The sequence below is a fragment of the Mirounga angustirostris genome, unplaced genomic scaffold (assembly GCF_029215605.1).
Source record: "Mirounga angustirostris isolate CCGP_5_RB_7025 unplaced genomic scaffold, mMirAng1.0.hap1 SCAF_1, whole genome shotgun sequence".
Lineage (NCBI taxonomy): Eukaryota > Metazoa > Chordata > Mammalia > Carnivora > Phocidae > Mirounga > Mirounga angustirostris.
In genome coordinates, this window is record NW_026991709.1 from 157793352 (window position 1) to 157813103 (window position 19752).

The 19752-nt window shown below is 63.2% G+C and overlaps 1 protein-coding gene across 2 annotated transcripts in view; it reads left to right on the forward strand.

The window, feature by feature from the left end:
* The window catches only part of PLXNA1 (plexin A1), a 50244-nt gene that overhangs the window by 21197 nt on the left and 9295 nt on the right, over positions 1–19752 (forward strand). For both annotated transcript variants that reach the window (XM_064591093.1, XM_045904195.3), the window contains exons 5-25: positions 338–438; positions 774–897; positions 984–1137; positions 1448–1547; positions 3025–3139; positions 5522–5722; positions 7627–7723; positions 7805–7998; positions 8103–8254; positions 8348–8468; positions 8762–8898; positions 9770–9937; positions 10395–10488; positions 10623–10862; positions 10946–11089; positions 11432–11666; positions 14164–14306; positions 15978–16234; positions 16522–16588; positions 19254–19400; positions 19509–19668. In XM_064591093.1, the coding sequence (XP_064447163.1) occupies positions 338–438; positions 774–897; positions 984–1137; positions 1448–1547; positions 3025–3139; positions 5522–5722; positions 7627–7723; positions 7805–7998; positions 8103–8254; positions 8348–8468; positions 8762–8898; positions 9770–9937; positions 10395–10488; positions 10623–10862; positions 10946–11089; positions 11432–11666; positions 14164–14306; positions 15978–16234; positions 16522–16588; positions 19254–19400; positions 19509–19668 (3151 nt within the window). The remainder of the gene's footprint in view (positions 1–337; positions 439–773; positions 898–983; positions 1138–1447; positions 1548–3024; positions 3140–5521; positions 5723–7626; positions 7724–7804; positions 7999–8102; positions 8255–8347; positions 8469–8761; positions 8899–9769; positions 9938–10394; positions 10489–10622; positions 10863–10945; positions 11090–11431; positions 11667–14163; positions 14307–15977; positions 16235–16521; positions 16589–19253; positions 19401–19508; positions 19669–19752) is intronic.

Sequence of the window (19752 nt, forward strand, 5' to 3'; positions counted from 1 at the left end):
ACGAGCCCATGCTCCCGTGGGGAACTCAGAGTCCAGACAGATGGGAGAGTGACTCTGGCTAGAGCTGTCAGTTCTCCTCTGGGTAGCTCCCCTGCACCAGCTTACTGCTTCCTGGCCACTGCTTCCCAGGGGAGAGACCTGGCCTGTTTGGCCTGACGTGGCCAAGTCAGGGTCACAGGACCATGCTGGAGAAAGGCCCGAGATGGGGGCTCCCTTCATGTATGGGAACAGGACTGGGTTCAAGGGACACACGGTGGCAGTGGGGAGGTGAGGCTGGCCGGGGTCTCTGGAATGGGCCTTGTGGGGGTCTGATGCTGAGGTGTGCCCATCCTGCCAGGTGACTCGGGTGCCTTTGGAGAGCTGTGTGCAGTATGCATCATGTGAGCTGTGCCTGGGGTCACGGGACCCCCACTGCGGCTGGTGCGTCCTGCACAGCATGTGAGTCTGGGTGGGGTGCAGGGTGGGCCGGAGGGCCCTGGCAGTCTTAGACCTGAGAGAGCCCCACGTGGCCGCCCTGTGCACGTTGGGCAGTCACGGCTCCCCTTGGAGCACCTCCGGGTCTCCCCTGGATGAGGTGCTCTGCGTTTGGCAGTTGCCTGGGACTGGCTAAGTGATGGCCTGCCCACCTTCACCCCAGTAAAGACGGGGTACAGGGTAAAGCTGCTGGGCTCCCCCAAGTGCGGGTGACGACCCCGCTGAGCAGGGGCTGGTGGGCTCGGGGCGTCCCTCTGGCCGCCTCCCCCACGCCCAGCCGCAGCGCCCTCCGCCCGCAGCTGCTCCCGGCAGGACGCCTGCGAGCGGGCTGACGAGCCCCAGCGCTTCGCCTCGGACCTGCTGCAGTGTGTGCAGCTGACGGTGCAGCCTCGCAATGTGTCTGTCACCATGTCTCAGGTCCCGGTGAGCATGGCTGCCCGGGGGCGGGGGCGGGTGATCGGCCCGGCGCGGGGGGGGTGCCTGCTCACCTCCTGCCTTGGGGACCCCAGCTTGTGCTGCAGGCCTGGAATGTGCCCGACCTCTCGGCCGGCGTCAACTGCTCCTTCGAGGACTTCACCGAGTCTGAGAGCATCCTGGAGGACGGTCGGATCCACTGCCGCTCACCCTCCGCGCGGGAGGTGGCACCCATCACGCGAGGCCAGGGTGAGTCCCGCTATGGGCTGGGGCCAGGGCAGCCCCTGGAGCCATCCTGTTGGTCAGGGAAGGGGCGTCACACGTTTCCTGTGGGGTGGCAGGGGAAGGAGCAGATGCCTGCCCTGGGGGCAGGGACCGCAGGTGCCTCCCCAGAGTGCTTAGAGGCCCGTGGGGTCTGAGGGGCACAGGTACGGCGAGGGGCTGTGCACGTGGTGGAAGGGAAGGTCCTTGGCGAGGCCCGTCCCTGCTCTTGGCTGGCAGGCCTGGGTTCCGTGGCCCCGGGTGGCCCTGGTGACTTGGGCCCGTGCTGCTTTTTCAGGAGACCAGCGGGTGGTCAAGCTTTACCTGAAGTCCAAGGAGACGGGCAAGAAGTTCGCGTCCGTGGACTTTGTCTTCTACAACTGCAGTGTCCACCAGTCGTGAGTGTCCTGGCCCTCCTGCCCCGACACTCGCAGCAGGACAGGGTGTGGCGCTGTGTGGCCTCGTGCTCAGGGTGGGAGGGGAGGCCTGTGTAAGAACCGCTCCCCAGCAGACGGGCCAGGCAGAGAGAAGCCCGGGCTGGGGCTGTCAGAGAGGGCAGGCTAAGGGAGTGAGGGGCACGATTCAAACGAGGGGAGTCTCCCCAGCCTCCCACAAGCTGCCGAGGTGTGGGCAGTGGTCTGCGGGCCCCAGAGTGAGGCAGGGAGCTCTGAGGGAAGCTGCTTTGTCACCCGAGCGGGAGATGGCCAAGCTGTGGGCCAGGGCGGGCCGCTCAGGACAGGTACCTGCCACCCAGGGACAGAGAGCGGTCCAGGTCCTCTCTGGTGGTGGAGCGGGGCGCTGGGGGCACAGAGAGCTGGGGGCCGGAGCTGTCCCTGCCGCTGCCCTGGTGTGCTTGTCTTGGGGCCTCAGAGGAAGAGCGGGGGAAGCCGGGGACCTGCTGTGTGTCCCGCCCTAAGCTGGGGCCCTGGGCCTGGCCCCAAGCCTGACCTGGAGGGGACCCTGGCTGGAAGGCCAGCGAGGGGTGTGGGGGGCGGTGGGGGGGAGGCCCACACAGGTGGTATGGTCCAGCTGCGGAGCTGAAGGCAGCTGGTTTTCAGCTGTGCCTTCGTTGGTTGACCTGCAGACTGCCTCCATCCTGCCTCTTCGTGGTGCCCACGGAGGGCCCGGGTGTTGGTATTAGCCGGCTTCACCGCTCTGCCCAGGGCGGGCTGGGGTTTTTGGAGCAGGGGGCAGCTCTTCAGAGCCGGAGGGGACGGAAGGTCTCTGGAGAAGCAGGGTGGCCAGCAGGCTGGGAGGTCCTCGCGAAGTCAGAGGTGGTTTTCTGCAGGGGAGGTGGGGGCCGCGGGCACTGGAGAGAGGCGACAAGGTGCCAGCCACAGGAGGTTGCACAGGCCAGAGCGCAGCAAGGGCCCTGTCCAGGCCCTGGGGACATGGGGGAGTGAACGGCCAAGCCACTGAGCTTGAATTCTGGTCGGGAGGCGGCTGTGTGCAGCCGCTCTGCGGGGCCCTGCAGCAATGGCTGGCCTCCCAAGTGGAAGCCTAAGTTCACTGAGATCAGAACTTGAGATGCAGTTCCACGTCCGCGCCGACACATTGCCCAGCACTAATTGTCACGTGTGGCTTGGCGTGGCCAGTGGGCACCATAGGTTTTAGACGTTTGTTATTGGGAGGGTTCGACCAGCGGACACTGGCGTGGGCCGTCACATGCTCAGGGTCTGGAAGAAAGGCAGTGAGGAGGGAGGGAAGCACCGGGCAGGCCCCTCTGAGCGGGCGGAGCAGCAGCCAGCGCAAAGGCCCTGCCGTGGCACTGTTCTCCACGGCGCAAGAACTAGCAGGGAGCTAGCACGGCCCCGGGTGGGCCCGGGGTGCAGGCACAGGCGGCCCCCGTTTGATTGCCCTGCCCTCTCCCTGCAGCTGCCTGTCCTGTGTCAACGGCTCCTTCCCCTGCCACTGGTGCAAGTACCGGCACGTGTGCACCCACGACGCCGCCGACTGCGCCTTCCTAGAGGGCCGCGTCAACGTGTCTGAGGTACGGCCGTCCCGAGCGCTCGGGCTGCTGAGCTACAGCAGCACCGAGAGCTCCCACGGGTGGCTGGGATGCTGACCTAATGGCCTGTGCTGGGAGGGACGTCCTCCGAGGCCGTGTGGAGCTGAGGCCAGCCAGGGGTGTTTGCTGGTGGTCACGGGATCTGCTTTGTAGCCCTGAGGGGAGGCCTCAGACCGGGGCCTCTCATTGGGGGTTGTAGACCAGAGGGATGCGTGAGGGACGACGCCGGGGGGGGGCTGTCCATCCCGTGTGCTGGGAGCCTAGAGCCTGGGGTGTCTGGCTGGGCCGGCGTGGGAGTCCCGGTGCCCAGCATCGTGTAGATGAGGGAACCCTCCGACTGACTGGCAGGGCGGCTGGTGGGTTCTTGGAGTCATTTGAGGGTACTGCGTAGTAATTGATAGCAATTAGGTAGTAATTATTTTAGAGCTTGGGCAAGGCGCTGACTTTATTTATGAACAGCCAGGCTACCTTTCCTAGAACCCGAGGCTCTTAGAACCAGGACAGGCCGACTGGGGCACCTGCCAGGCAGGGAGTGGGGATGCAGAGTTCCCCAGGTACAGCCTGAGGGTCCAGAGCCTGGCCTGGAAGCCAGGGCCCTTGCTTTTGCAGTGGACAGCAGGCCTGTTGGTTGGACAGGGCAGGAGGGTGTGGGTCCTGCTGGCTATGGGGTGTGGGGGAAGCCGAGGACATGCAGCCTGCCTCAGGCTGTTCCTCACAGAGCCTCCCCGGCCAGCCTCCACCGTTCCCTCTGGACCTTTGTCCACTCCTTGATGTAACATCGCACATCAGGGGACAAGGAGCAGTCGGGGGCAGACCAGGGGTAGGCAGGGACCTTGGGTGTTTGGGTGGGGGGTGGTGTCTGTGTGAGCAGGTGGTGTGAGAGCCAGGGTGTGGGGACGGACAGTGGGCTTCCCCGGGAGTGTGGATCACAGGAGGCCCTGCCAAAGGTGTCATGAGGGTGGGCAGGGGCCATGGGGCAGCAGGAAGCTGCTTAGTGACCCCAGGGTCTGGGGACCTCAGGGAGGGCTGTTGTGGGCCTCAGTGGGGCAGCATGTGAGGACCCTCCTGCGGGGTTTGCACGTTCAGGGCTGGACTGCAGGTGGTCCTGGGGTCCAGGGAGGTCACTTGGGGAAGGGGCCCATCCCACGGATCTGCTTTTTTCAGTTGTAGTCCCAGGTTTTAATGAGGACTTTACTAAGGAGTGTGACACAGGCCCAAATTTGACTAGTCCCATTGCTCAGAAGGCCTTGAACTCCTCACCCTCAGGTTCCCTTCTTTCCATCTCTGGTTTTGGTTTGGATCTTGTCGGGTGGCCCCTGAGGAGCTTGGTGCCAAGGCATAGCCTCAGCCAGACTCCAGCCTGATGCGGGTACAGAGGCCCCACCCCAAGAGAGAGACGGGGGCCTCCTGGGCAGCAGAGATGGTATCTGTAGAGGGAGGTATGAGGCTGGGGAGTGAGAGGAGCCAAGTCCTGGTGGCCAGAAAGAGCCAGGGCTGCTGGGGGTCCAGGAGGGGCAGCCAGGGGCTGGGGAGGCAGCAGGAGGATCCCCGGGCTTGGGGGCTGGCCGGGGCACCTCTTCAAAGGCCAGGGAAGCGCTGGTGTAGGTGTGAGCCCCTGAACGTGTGGAAGGCGGCCCTACGTACATGTCTCCTCATCACCCACCTCTCCCCGGTGGAAGCATCCCTGCAGACCCAGCAGCTAGCGGTCAGCCTGCCTGGCTGTGCCCTGCCACAGCCTGGGCTCCCTCCTCAGGCCCCCACAACCTCGATAGAGCCAGCCCGGGCCCAGGCCCGCCTGGGGAGCTGCCGCAGGGTTTAGGGATTACGGCCTGTTTTCAGCAGCTCTATTTAAAGCCCAGTTTAGCATAGTCCCGCGGGGCCTTCTCCCGCCACTGCTGCAGGGCTGTGCTGCAAGGGAGCTGGGCCGTTGCATCAGTCATTGTTGCCGAGAGGCTGGCCCTGGGGGCCCGGGCTGTTTTCCTGCCCAGCTCTGGCTATTTTTACATGCTCCCTGGGCCCCCAGCTGAGAGCTGCCAGCCCCAGCACCCCTCTTGGCTGCTTCTGCCTCAAGGACCTTTTCAGCTGTGGGCCAGATGGGGCCCCCTCAGTGGCTGAACAGCAGGGTCCTAGAGCGCCGGGCAGGCACTTGGGTGCACAAGGGAGAGGCCACAGCCCTGCAGGTGCAGAATCCAGGCCTCCCACCTCCAGCCCAGCTGGCTCTCTCTGAGGTCCTCAGTCGGCCAGTGTGTGAAACGAGCACAATGATGCTCGAAGGCTCTGTGCACAGACAGGGGTCAGGGCCGCGGGGAGGGTGCACCGTGCTCGTGGCACCCAGCCCTTCAGCCGAAGCCTTGTCGCCCCCAGGACTGTCCGCAGATCCTGCCCTCCACCCAGATCTACGTGCCGGTGGGTGTGGTGAAGCCCATCACCCTGGCCGCCCGCAACTTGCCGCAGCCACAGTCGGGCCAGCGCGGGTACGAGTGCCTCTTCCACATCCCAGGGAGCCCGGCGCGTGTCACTGCCCTGCGCTTCAACAGCTCCAGCCTGCAGTGCCAGAACTCCTCGGTGAGGTGGGGGGGGGGGGGGTTGCTGGGCATCCCGTGTGTGGTCACCCTCGTGGCTCTTAGCACAGAGACAGCGCATGGGCAGGTGTGCCCGGGACGGCTCAGAAGGCACCCTTGGCCGGGCCGGGGTGTGTGGGTGACAGGGCCGCAGGGGTGACACGCCGAGAGCCACCCAGATGTCTGGCAGGAGCACATTGTAGACGGGGGAAAGGGTGACTTACTTAGACAGATGGGGTGGGATATGGCAAGGAGGCCAGGCTGGTGTGCGGGACACCCAGGGGCCAGCCTCGCCCGTGCTTCCGGGAGGGCCAAAGTCAGGGCCACAGGGCCCAGGCGCTCAGCTCCTTTTCTGCATCTGGCGGCCAGACCCAGAAGCTGTTCACAGCGGTTGGGGTGGTGCACCGTAGCCGGGGGTGTTGCCCGAGGGCCGGGGAGCAGTCATGTTTGGAGTGTGGAATCTGATAGGGTAACAGTTCCAAAGCCTTTAGTCAAGTCCAGTGAGTTCAGTGATGGCGATCTTGCAGACCCACATCCTTTGCTGGCGGGTGCGGGGAGTGGTGTCGAGCTGGTGGTCCTAAGACCGTCCTCGAGCTCTCCCCGGCGGGCTCTGTGGCAGCTGACAGGCCTTGGTTTCCCCACTGTTCCAGAAGAGAGTCCTCAGGAGAGAATCCCAGGGAAGAGGCCTCTCGTCAGAGGTGTGGCCTCCTGCCAGTGGTGGTGGCTCCTTGGCCAGCACCTTGTGTGTCCATTGGGGTGGGTTGAGGGTCCCAGCAGCCTCCTGGGGGCAAGTCAGCCACTTGGCCAGGCCCCTGTGGTCTGCACCTGGCTGGAGAGGCCCCTACATCTTCCCGCCTGTCCTGCCCTTCCCATCCTGTCTCCTCATCTGTCACGCCCTCCAGCTGCCTCTCTCTGGCTCCCACGGCCTGGCCACTTCCACTCTCTCCTTGCTCTCCAGCTCTCTGTCCGTGCCTGTATTCCCTGTTTCTCTGCCATCCCCGAGCCTCTGTCCCCTCCATGCTGCACTTCCCCCGCCCACCGGCCCACATTTGTCTTTCCTGTGACTGTTGAAAGGGAAAAGGGAGTACCAGGGAATTTGATAGGATCCAATTAAATTCCTGCAGATAAAATAGTGATGAATTGCTCTGGGATGGAGTGGAGGTCCTCAGCTGCCGAAAGTGGGACACAGCTGGGAGTGCTGGGCCTGGGCTCCCCGGGGGAGGGGTATGATCCCCGAGCCCAGCCCAGCCTGGGGGGTGGGAGGGCAGAGCTTTCCCTGATGCTGCTTCCTGCAGCCTGAGCCCAGGGCTCAGGGGCACGCGTCTTACACCTCAGGGCAGTCCTGGTGTTGGGATTACTGAATCCATTCAGCAGACAAAGAAACAGGTTCCTAGAGAATCCCTGAGAAATAGCCGAGGGGGCCGGTTGGGAAGTTTTGGTTCCCTGGTGGGGCAGACTACAGGGGGAGGTGGGGGGTCACCCTGGAGGGTGTGCCTCATGGGACTGCTGGGGACAGGCTTGGCTGGAGAGCAGGGATTCTGGCCACCAGAAAGGAAGCCCTGTGTGTGTGGTATGTGTGGTGTGGTGTGTGTGTGTGTGTGTGTGTGTGTGTGTGGTGTGTATGTGTGTTTGGGGGGTGGTAGACCAAGGCAGAACTGGGTGTGACAGCTTAGCCATCTCGGCTGGCTGGCAGGTGGGTGGCTCTGTGGGATTTCCGGCTCCAGATTGGAAATGCCATTTTGGACAGGCAGAGCCCCTGGACTCTGTCCTGCCGAGCCCGCTCCCAGGGGCCAGTCCCAGAGGTAGCCAGGAGGGGCAGGCGGGCCCTGACCCACTGCCCTGGGCAGTGGCCTGCAACCCCCAAGTCTAGGCTGTGCATGTGACCATCCGCCCGCCCACTGCCCACAGTATTCCTACGAGGGCAATGATGTCAGCGACCTGCCCGTGAACCTGTCGGTGGTATGGAACGGCAACTTCGTCATCGACAACCCTCAGAACATCCAGGGTGAGCTGGGCAGGGTGCCTGGGGTTTGTGGGGGCAGGGGGAGCCGAGGGTGGGCTGAGCTGACCGCGCCCCTCCTCACAGCCCACCTGTACAAGTGCCCTGCCCTGCGGGAGAGCTGCGGCCTCTGCCTCAAGGCCGACCCACGCTTTGAGTGCGGCTGGTGCGTGGCCGAGCGCCGCTGCTCCCTGCGCCCCCACTGCCCCGCCGACTCACCCGCCGCCTGGATGCATGCCCGCCACGGCACCAGCCGCTGCACCGACCCCAAGATCCTTAAGGTAGGCAGCCCCCCCAGCCCCCCTGCCCCTGGCCGCCTCCCACTCCTTGCCCGGCTCAGCCCGCGGCGGACTGCACGGGTGTCCCAGCCCTGGCCTCTCCGCAGCTGTTCCCTGAGACGGGCCCACGGCAGGGGGGCACGCGGCTCACCATCACAGGCGAGAACCTGGGCCTGCGCTTTGAGGACGTGCGGCTGGGCGTGCGTGTGGGCAAGGTGCTGTGCAGCCCCGTGGAGAGCGAGTACATCAGTGCCGAGCAGTGAGTGCAGCCCGGGCCGTGCGGGCGGGCAGGGGCACCCCGACCCCCCGGGCTGGACCCCGCAGCCCGCTGAGGCCCCTTGGCACCCCACAGGATCGTCTGTGAGATTGGGGATGCCAGCACAGTGCGGGCTCACGATGCCCTGGTGGAGGTGTGCGTGCGAGACTGTTCCCCCCACTACCGGGCCTTGTCACCCAAGCGCTTCACTTTCGTGGTAAGCCCCCCTCCCCCCCCGGTGGCTAAGGGGGAGCTGTGCAGGGACTGGATTGAGCTGCTGGTCCTCCGTGGGTCCCCTCATCCTGCAACACCTCTGTTCTGGTCTCCCCTCCCCTCCTTGTCTCCAGGCCCAACTCCAGGTCCCTCCTGCACACTTTGGGCCCTGCCTGTGGGCTGCGTATGAGAGCCCGTGTGCACACAGGGCCTGGGGCCCGGCTGGAGGTGCAAGTAGGCCTTTGGCCTGAAGGGCAGGCCTTCCCTGCCGCTCAAGCAAGCCCCTTTCCCCCATAGACGCCAACCTTCTACCGGGTGAGCCCTGCGCGAGGACCCCTTTCGGGTGGCACCTGGATTGGCATCGAGGGCAGCCACCTGAATGCAGGCAGCGACGTGGCTGTGTCTGTTGGTGGCCGGCCCTGCTCCTTCTCCTGGTATGGGGTGCAGATGGGGAGTGGGGGGCCAGGGCAGGGCCTGCCTTCCCTGGGTGGTGGTTGGTTCACATGGCTGCATGCCCCCTCCCGTTGCCCAGGAAACAAGGAGGGGGTTGTGGAGAGCCCGGCTGGGGTGATCACTATGGAAACCAGAGGGGGAGAGTGTTACCATGGAGACAGGCTACCTCCTAGAGCAGGCAGGGCAGGGCAGGCAGGGTTGGTGGGTGGGCAGGGCCTGGACCTGAGGGGCGGGCACAACTGCCCTGTTTTGGTGTGAGGGAGATCCCTTGGGAACACAAGTATTTAAAAAAAAAAATCTTAAGAGAGAAAAAAGAAATCTTGACAAAAGCCCTGAGGCTTGAAGTGGATAATTTTAGATTAGGGATGATAATGGAACGGCCCTTTAAATATTTTCCTGCGGTAATTATCCGCTATCAGACTAATTATTGGTGTTTGCAGCCTTGCTGCAGGAGCGGGCCTGGCGGCTGGGGAGCCTCCGCTGTGCTGAAGGAGCTGAGGGGACAGGGACCCAGGTGCAGGCAGTGGCTGGCTGCTGCTCGCTGGGGGTGACCAAGTGCCCTCTCCACCCTGGCCACTTCGTTCTGCCTCGTCATGGCCCAGGCTTGGGTTGGCTCCGTTTTCAGATCAGGAGACAGAAGCGGGGAGGGGGAAGGAGAGCGTGCGCCTCACTCGCCTTAGTGAGAGTTGGTGCTAGCGTGGCCCGCTGGGAGACACACAGGTGGGCAGGTGAGGCCTGGGGAGTTCCAGTAACTGGCCCACACACCTGTCTGTGATGGAGCCTAGACGCATAGCCCACCTTGTAAGCGAGCCCTACCACCTGTGTCCTCACTGTCCCCCCTGGCCTCTCAAGGAGGAATTCCAGAGAGATCCGGTGTCTGACACCCCCTGGGCAGAGCCCTGGCAGCGCCCCCATCGTCATCAACATCAATCGTGCTCAGCTCACCAACCCGGAGGTGAAGTACAACTATACGGAGGACCCCACCATCCTGAAGATCGACCCCGAGTGGAGCATCAACAGGTGGGTGCCCCCTCCAGCCTGCCCTGAGCCCCAGCGACCCCATCTGTCCTGCCGAGGGTGGCGCTCCTGCACCCGCCTCTCTTTCTGCTTCTCAACATTGGGCAGGGGTTGGGAGTAGAATCTGAATGGGTGTATGAAGAAGATCCAGAGCGCTACCGTGCCCTGGATGCAACAACCCAGTTTGCGTGTCAATCACGGAAACAGATTGCCCTCTAAACTCTGGGATGCTGAGCTCCTCAGGAAGATCAAAGGAACACAGTTAAGGTGCCCAGAGCCACGGCTCTCAGGACGATGGACCGTGTCCACCTTGAGACGTGGTTGGTGCCATTAAAAGTCCGGTGCGTGGGGATTTTAACCTGTCAGCTGTCTTTGGGGGGACCGACTGGCATGTCTGGCCCAACCTGTGTGCTGGGCTCGGGCAGAGCTTCCCCCCATGACCTCCTACCCCATCTTCTAGCGGAGGGACCCTCCTAACGGTCACGGGCACCAACCTGGCCACCGTCCGCGAACCCCGCATCAGGGCCAAGTATGGAGGTGTCGAGAGGGAGAACGTGAGTCCTTGTGGGACCCCCAGCAGCTTGTGCCACTGCAGGGGGGATGTGGAAGGAAGGTGGGGGCCCCCATGTGTTGGGGCCTGACTCCATGTGGGGAGAAGCCGGCCCAGCATCCACACCTACATCCCCAGAGCTGCCTGGTGTACAACGACACCACAATGGTGTGCCGGGCCCCGTCGGTGGACAACCCTACGCGCAGCCCGCCAGAGCTGGGGGAGCGGCCAGATGAGCTGGGCTTCGTCATGGATGACGTGCGTGCCCTGCTGGTGCTCAACGCCTCCTCTTTCCTCTATTACCCGGACCCTGTGCTGGAGCCGCTCAGCCCCACGGGCCTCTTGGAGCTGAAGCCCAGCTCCCCGCTCATCCTCAAGGTGGGCCATTGTGATCTGGGTAGGGGCACAGGATGGGGGGCTTGTGGGGCAGTCGGACTCTCTGGCTCACCCCACCCCCACAGGGCCGGAACCTCCTGCCACCTGCGCCTGGCAACTCGCGGCTCAACTACACGGTGCTCATCGGCTCCACACCCTGCGCCCTCACTGTGTCGGAGACCCAGCTGCTCTGCGAGTCACCCAACCTCACAGGGCAGCACAAGGTCACGGTGCGTCCATGGTCCACCCATCCATGTTCTGGCCCCAGCTCTGGTCTCCTTGGCCCCACCTGCCTTTGACCCACTGACCCTACCCCACCCAGGGCAATCCCAACTCTGTGGCTGAGCCCTAGACTTGCCTCTGGCCCAGAGGGAGCCGAGCTCAGCCCTCACCCGGCCCTGGTGCCCCCTGGTGGGCCTGGCACCTGCTGAGTCCCCACATCCCCACCCTCTGCCCACTCCAGGCCAGGGGCAGGCAGGTGCTGTGGGATTCTCAAGGGGCATGGTACCAGGGTCCTCCAGAGCTCCCAGTGGGCAAGGGGCCTCCTGATTGGCCTGCACCCCCACCCACAGGTCCGGGCTGGCGGCTTCGAATTCTCGCCAGGGATGCTGCAGGTGTATTCAGACAGCTTACTGACCCTGCCCGCCATCGTCGGCATTGGCGGGGGCGGAGGCCTCCTGCTACTGGTCATCGTAGCCGTGCTCATTGCCTACAAGCGCAAGTCTCGGGACGCCGACCGCACGCTCAAGCGGCTGCAGCTGCAAATGGACAACCTGGAGTCCCGCGTGGCCCTGGAGTGCAAGGAAGGTGCGTCGTCAGAGCTGCAGGCACACTGTGTGGGGGAGTGGGGAGCACAGGGAGCGGGGCTTACTTGGCTGTCGCCACGTGTGAGCCAGGCCTTGTCCTCCCCATGATTCTGCTCAGTGTTCCACCTTCCCGACGCCTTTGCTGTGCCATGCTCAGGCTCGGGCAGACGGGCGAGGCCCTAACCAAGGCCTGCAGCTGGACCCTGGGCGAGCACAGCCTCTGTGGATGTTACTTGAGACACAGACTCTGGAGCCAGAGAGCTTGCATCTGTGACCCTGCTTGGCTGCAGGACCTTGGACGGGCACACGACCTTCTTGTGTCTCAGATTCCTCATCTGTAGGATGGGCGCGGTGATTCCGTCCCCAGGGCCAGGCATGGCACCAAGGAGCAGGGGCCCTTTCTTTAGGCCCTGAGTACGTACAGACCTTGGCTGGTACTGGTCTTTGTCTTCGAGGGGCTGTCTCAGGAATGAGGCCACAGCCCAGCCTCCTAAGACGGGCTTGTGTCCCTTAGGATCTTGCTGTGTGAGTGGAGGAAATCAGCTCAGGTCATTAGGGAGACGTCGTGTGGGCTTTTGTGCAGGGAAAGTCTGGGGCACAGCTGGCTTCCAGCATGGCCGGGCCAGACCCTCAGCTGCGTCTTCAGTGATCCCTCCCTGTGGTGCCAGGACCAGCACAGGGGGCAAGCTCAGCTTTCCCGCTGAGCCCAGCCCTGCCCAACTCCTGATGCCACGCCTGGTCATGTGCCCCCTTCCCTGAAGCCTGCTCCCCTGGAAGCCCCCGAGTGAGAGTGGGCAGACCCCAAGGGCAGGAGGGGGGTACCCCAGAGAATGGGTTGGGTTCTGACAGGCAGGGGCCACAGATGTCAGAAAAATGTGAGCAGTGGGCTCGGGTGTCTGCAGGAAGGGTGAGGGAGGTGGGCCCCAAGTTGGAACAGAGGCCACCCCGTCTCTGTCCCTCGTGTCCCAGAGAGGCCAGTGTGCGCAAGGTCCAGGCTCATCCCCGGCAGAGCAGATACTGCCCAACCTGCCCAGGGGCCAAGGGTACTGCTGCAGGGTGGGCAGCGGAGAGGTGGGTGCACAGGTCAGGGCCCGCGTGGAGCCCTGGTGGCCTAGGATGGAGGCCCTGGGCTGCACGCTGGCCCCCTGAGGGGGTGGGTTCGGCTGCCGTGTGTGCTGCAGGCCCTAGGCGGCAGAGCAGCCTTGGCCTGTGATGGCCATCCTCAGACCTGGTTAACTTCTCTGGCTGGTGTGAGGTGGTACCGCAGGGCTGGGTGACCCGGGCACGGGGCCAGCCTGGGATGGCCCTTGTCTCCTCATGGCCCCCGGCTTACGGCCTCATCGGGGAAATGGGGGCGGTCGCAAGGGGTGGACGGAGCCACACTAGTGGTAATTGACAGGTGAAGGACCTGTCTTAGGTGCCAAGAGCAACCTCAGACGTTTTGCGAATGCTGGCCACAGCTCTGGGAGCAGGTGATGGGAGTGTTCCTGTTTGGGGCATGAGGAAAGGGAGCTGAGGGGGAGGCGGGGTGTGAGGCCCTGGGGATGACTGCTGCATGGGGGCCTTGTGCCTGCAGCAGGCCGGGCGTTGGGCTGTTGGTGACTCCACCGGGACTACAGTGTCCCGTTTAGTCAGGACCCTTGCCTGTCTGAGAACTGAAAGGTCCTGGACTGACCCACCCACCCCATGGGACACAGGCGGGTGTGTGAGGCTTGGGTGGGAGTCAGGTGGCCTAGATGGGGAGCTCCGTGGGCAGGGAGAACCTCGGGATGAGGACAGCCGTGTGCCGCGGCCAGCACACAGGGTGCCTTTACCTGCCAGCGCAGCGTGGGGGGCAGAGGCCGGCGGGTGCTGCGGGGCTGGCCAGGCGGCGATAACCAGACGCCTGGCAGCGGTGCCCAGGAGGCGAAGGCCCCTGCTCTTAATTAAACCTGCCAGCCATCCCCCAGAGCCCGCCTCGCGTTCCTCTGGCTCTTGATCACATAGTGCCTCCCTCGGGCCGCTGCAGGGCGGACACCTCCCAGCTCTGGAATGTTCCGTTGAGGCCTACCCCTTCCCTGCCTGGCTTTGTTTCCGAAAGAAGCAGAGCTGCCCTGAGCAGGGTGGGCAGTGGAGAGGGCCCGCTGGTCTGAGCTCTGCGTGTGGTGGTTGTCACAGGGGAGCCCGGGCGGGCAGTGTGTGCCCCAGGGTGGTGGAGGGAGCCGGCACCCATAGTTTCCTTGCCCCCCGGTGCCAGCGTTAGATGCAGGAAGCCCCTCTCAGCCCGGCCTCGGGCGCAGAACCCTCTTTGCTGTTGTCTGGTGCATCCTGGGACACATCAGAGGGACAGAGTTTTTGTCCATGTGTTAGCACTGGGAGAACTGAGCGGTTTCCTTAAGGTTACCCAGCCAGCAAGCTGCAGAGCCAGAGTTGGAGCCTGGCCCTGAGGGTGGGAGGGCTGGGGGTGCTGGGCCTGGGGGCTGGGGGGGCACCTGTCTTGACACTTCGTCTGGCTGCAGCCTTTGCGGAGCTGCAGACGGACATCCACGAGCTGACCAATGACCTGGATGGTGCCGGCATCCCATTCCTCGACTACCGGACATACGCCATGCGGGTGCTCTTCCCCGGGATCGAGGACCATCCGGTGCTCAAGGAGATGGAGGTGGGCTGTCGGCTGGGGCTCACTGGGACCTCTGCCCACTGCTGGGGCTCCTGGTTACTGTCGGGCAGCCTGAGGCCCCTGGGGGATGGCCCAGACGTGTTGGGAGGGGCCCTGGGAGGCAGGGCCCTCAGCTCCCTGTAGTGCTTCTGCAGTGGCAGGGAGATGGGCCTGGTGGGGGCCTGGGGTCAGGGCTGGGCTTCATCCCAGCCAGCCACCTGGGCTGGAGCCTGGGTTCATTGGGGCCTGCCTCTATTTTCCTGAGGCCCCATGTGCATCGTGTACTGCCTGTGCACGTTCACCTGGCCTGTCTCCTGGCTGGCTCTGGATGCTGAGCCTCACCGGGCAGGGGGCTACTGGTCGTGCAGACTGGGAGGTGTGGGGCTCAGCTGGAGTTTGCATGGCTGTTTGGGGTGAGTGTGTGGCTGATGCAGCATGGTGGCCCTCATGGAGCTGGGCTTTGGCTTTGTGGAGGTGTTGGCCGTCCTCAGGCTATTGGCATGAGCTTGCTGAGAGGAAGAGGGCTGGCCCTGAAGTCCTCTAGGAGCCCCCAGCGGCAGGCCAGGAGCCCAGTGTCCAGCTAGAAACAGGCAGGGGCTCAGCAAGTCAGCTCGTTCATGCCGTCCAGCTGAGGGCATCCCATCTCTGCACACTTTGGATGTGGGGGAGCCCCCTCCTTGTTGCAGCTCTCTCAGTGGGACAGTCCCTCTTGAGTTCTGCTGGAATGGGCCTTCCTATCACTCTGGCTCAGGCCCACGGCTGCCTTGGGCTGCTCATCAGCTCCTCATCCTGGGGATGGCTACCACGTCAAGGGCTCCACATGCTTTATCACATCTCTTTCCTGATGTGGCCATCTGCTATGCCCATCTGACTGCTCTCTTAATTGTGACTGTGTTCTTCTTGGGTCTTGTCACTTGTCTGCCTGGGCTGGGAGCAGTGGAACTGGCAGCCTCTGGCATGGCCTGGTGGGGAATCTCTTGTTTTGCCAAGCCTTGGTGTGCATAAGAGAGAGAGTAGGGGCCCTGGAGCCAGCCATGCCTGCATTCTACTTCTCCCCACTTCCATGTCATGTGGTAGTGAGCAGAGGGAGCGGGAGGCCACATTTACTCAGAGCACTCCTCCTTCCGATTCTTGTTTGCCCCCTCACCGTGCACATGCGGGAACATGCTGGGCAGGAGGAGATGGCCCAGGGCCACGAGGAGGGAGGTGCCACGCTGGGACTACCTGACCATACCCGCTGTGAGGGGGGATACTTTATTGTTCTCTGTGGAGTGGGGAAGGTGATTTCTGTTGTGAGTGCAGAGTGAGACCATGGATGTTCTGTGCTGGTGCCCAGCAGATGGGGCATTGAGTTTGGCTTCCTTCTAGCTACCAGAGTAAGGCTGCAGGAGGTGGCGGTCCCAGGGTCTGGCTGCAAAGAGGGTGGCCCTCGTTCTGTACCTCCCAATGACACTGGTCTGCCCCATCCCTGCCTATGGTGGGCTTCTCAAGTAGCCCCTGGACACATCCGTTCTACCAAGGACAGTTGAGGCCCAGGGACCTATTAGGGCAACATGTCCCCTGCCTTCGAGGCCTCCTCTCTGGCCCTGCCCTCAGCCTTCCCCTCCTGCCTCTCATGTGGGGGCTGGGTGCCCCTCTGGGTCTGAGCGCGCCTGTGGGCTGCCCCTCCCCCAGGTGCAGGCCAACGTGGAGAAGTCACTGACGCTGTTTGGGCAGCTGCTCACCAAGAAGCACTTCCTGCTGACTTTCATCCGCACGCTGGAGGCCCAGCGCAGCTTCTCCATGCGAGACCGTGGGAATGTGGCCTCGCTCATCATGACGGCGCTGCAGGGCGAGATGGAGTATGCCACGGGGGTGCTCAAGCAGCTGCTGTCTGACCTCATCGAGAAGAACCTAGAGAGCAAGAACCACCCCAAGCTGCTGCTGCGGCGGTGAGCCTGGACTTCCGACCTGCAGACCCTAGCTGGCACATCGGGCACGAGGGCCCCCACCCCAGGGCATGCTGCACCCGGCGCCCATTGATGCCAAGCCAGAGTTGCCCTGCTCCGAGGCCTGGCTCTGGGGCCAAGGGCTGGGGTCTCCATGGCAGCCCCCAGCTGCCTGATGCCTGCGGTGCCTTGCAGGGCCTGACCTTCAGCGCCCCAGGTGGGAGTGGGGTGGGCACAGTGGGCAGGCATGGCGGTGGAGTCAAGCCACTCCCCTTGTGTCGTGCCCCCAGGACCGAGTCAGTGGCGGAGAAGATGCTGACCAACTGGTTCACCTTCCTTTTGTATAAATTCCTGAAGGTAGGTGGCTGCTGAGGAGGAGGGAACATCGGAGGTGGGGTATCAGGCAGGTGGATGGGCTCAAGGGAAATAGAAGAAGAGAGAGGCACAGGCAGGTGGGGGAGCGGGTCTCAGCCCAGAGGGGCTCGGCTGGGGACTGGATCTCAGCAGGAACTCCCCTAGGACATGTGTCCCGTTAACCTCTTTCCTCTTCCTCTTCCTGGAGGTGACCATGCCTCACCCAGCCCCGAGGCAGGGGTGGACACCCCAGCGCTGCAGTGAGCATCTGGCTAAGCTGGAGTTTGGACCCAGGCCCACATCTCAGTAGCTGAGCCCATGGCCCAGAGCCAGGGATGGAGGAGACATCTGGGCAGGGACTTCTCTGTGTCCAGCACCCAGTGCTGGCCAGCCTGGGGAGGCTCTCGGGGGCTCCTGTTGGCCCCTGTTGTGGGGAGATGGTGGCCGCCTGGGCCTCCTCTATTGTCTGGACAGGCCCCCACCCTCAGAAGATGAGCCCTGGAGACCCATGGCCAGCCTCAGAATAGAGTGGACGCTAGATACGGGTCCAGGTGGATTTTTTGGGGGGTGTAAGTAGTGAGACTGGTTATTTGCCCTTTAGAAATGAGATCATTCAGACCCAAACGTCTGCTTCCCTTAAGATCTAAAGGCTTGGCAGATAAGCCCGCAGTCCAGCTTGGGGGGGTGGGCAGCATAACCCGGTGTGTATGGTTCGAGTGTGCTCCCACCTGGTCTCTGGCATCTGGTTAATGCCCTACAGATGGCCAAGGTCATAGGCAGTGGAGCCCAGTGGCCACGGGTCGGGGCTGGCGCAGGTGGCCTGGGGCTCAGTTTTACTGTGGTTGCTTCTTGGTCATGGACCTTAGTTGCCGGAGTCCTCACTGAGTTGGGGATAGCGGTGGACTCTTGGAGGTGCCTAGGGCAGAGTCTCACCCTGACTGGGGAGAGAGGCGTGGATGGGATGCTGGGATGCAAGGGCAGGTGAGAAGAGGCAGGGAGTCAAGGGGAAGAGGGACTTGAGCAAAGGTGTGAAGGAAGGGAAGGCGTTAGCCAGCCCGAGGGAAACAGGCCCCTGAGGTGTGTGCAAGCTCCAGCGAGGGGTCCTGGGGGAGCCGGGCGGGGCTGGCCCGGTGGGGGCCACAGCGGGAGGGAGCAGTGGCAGAGTCTCAGAATCCTGGGCACATGACAAATGCCCCGTAAACAACATTATCATTGCACAAAACTGGGGGCCAGTGACAGACTCGAGCCTTTCTTGTGGATATGTAATTCTGTGCAGACCGTGCAGGGGGCACGTACGTGCTCATAAAATGGTGTTCCATAAGCCAAGGAAAGCAAGGACTGGTGTCAAGCCCTGTCTCTGTTCCTCCCTGTCTGGCCCTGATTCTGCACACCCAGAGAAGGAGGACTCATTTTGATGCCTGGTCTGAGAACCTGGGTTGGGTGTGTGTGCGGTGTGAGCGCAACAGGGCACGGCAGGTGGACAGGCTGTGTGGGTATGGTGCTGTCTGAGGGTTGTGCTTTGGGCTCTCGGATGGGGTCTGCTTTGTGAAGGGTGGTGACATGGGGGGTAGTGAGCAGAGGGAGAGGGAGAGGGAGGCCGCATTTACTCAGAGCACTCCTCCTTCCAATTCTTGTTTACCCCTCACCATGCACATGAGGGAACATGCTGGGCAGGAGGAGATGGCCCAGGGCCACGAGGGGGGAGGTGGCCATGCTGGGACTACCTGCCCATACCCGCTGTGAGGGGGGATACCAGAGACTGGCCTGGGCTGTTTCTATCCACAGTTGGGACCTGAGGGAGAAATTTCTGGTTGTAGGGACAAGCAGGTGCAAAGGCCCTGAGGTGGGGACACGCTTGGTTGGTGGAGGATTAGGAGATGGCCTTGGTGGCTGCAGTGTGGGGAGCCAGAGGGCAAGTGGTCAGAGGCAGGGGCAAAGCAGATTTGCTGAGTGCCAGGGGCCCACCTCACATTGTCTTGGCCATGGACTCCTGTGTCCCACGGTGCTGGAGAGTCGCTGCTCCGGGTCAGTGTGTCTGCACCCATGGTTGCATTGGCCTTGTGCTCTCAGGTGATGGAAGGAGGGGCGGTCCTCTGCCTGCAGGGCTGGGTCCCAGCTAGGTGGGCCTCTGACATCCAGCCCATCACCGTCAGACACAGTGCTGTGCAGCACCGGGTCCGCCGTGCCTCGGGCCGTGGGGTGGGCCAGGGAGCCTGGGTGCCATGCTGGCTGCTCAGGTCAGACTCTGGAGAGTGGGGTGCTGGAGCACAGGCAGGGGGCTGGGGGCTGGGGTGGTGGGCCCGCTGAGGCCTGACCTGGGGGAGGCTTCAGGGAGGAGTCCCCCGGCCTTGGTCTTATTTGGCATAAACCCGGCTTGGCCACATGGCGTTTTTCTCTGTGTGCTCCTCTTGGTTGAGGCCACACTAGGATTTTCACTTCGAAGTTCACGGGCAGCTGGTCTGTTGTTTAACCTATTTATTTTCTTGCACCGTCTTCTTGGGGCTCTGGAACCAGGGTTCTGCTTGTTTGCTAAAAAGAATTTGGAAAAGTTGCTTCTCTCTCGTTGTGGGAAACGTGCACACGGCTGCACCAGAAGCGGGTTGCGGAGGGTGGAGGCGGCAGCCCCTGGGTGTCCTGGACACAGCTGACGCCCACCTGCCTGCTGCAGGAGTGCGCGGGGGAGCCCCTTTTCATGCTCTACTGCGCCATCAAGCAGCAGATGGAGAAGGGCCCCATCGACGCCATCACAGGCGAGGCCCGCTACTCCCTGAGTGAGGACAAGCTCATCCGGCAGCAGATCGACTATAAGACACTGGTGAGCGCGAGCCCAGCGGTCCTGTGCAGCCCCGCCCTCTCCATGCACCCCTGCACAGCACGTGCCCGGAGGGGTGGGGCTTGATGCCACACCCTGCCCTGCCTGCAGACGCTGAACTGTGTGAACCCCGAGAACGAGAATGCACCCGAGGTGCCAGTGAAGGGGCTGAACTGTGACACGGTGACGCAGGTTAAGGAGAAGCTGCTGGATGCCGTGTACAAGGGTGTGCCCTACTCCCAGCGGCCAAAGGCTGGGGACATGGACCTTGGTGAGCCTGACCGCTCGGGGAAGTGGGCTGCGTGTGCCAGGGGCCTGAGGCCACAGGCAGCGAGCTGGACACGGTGCTGGTCTG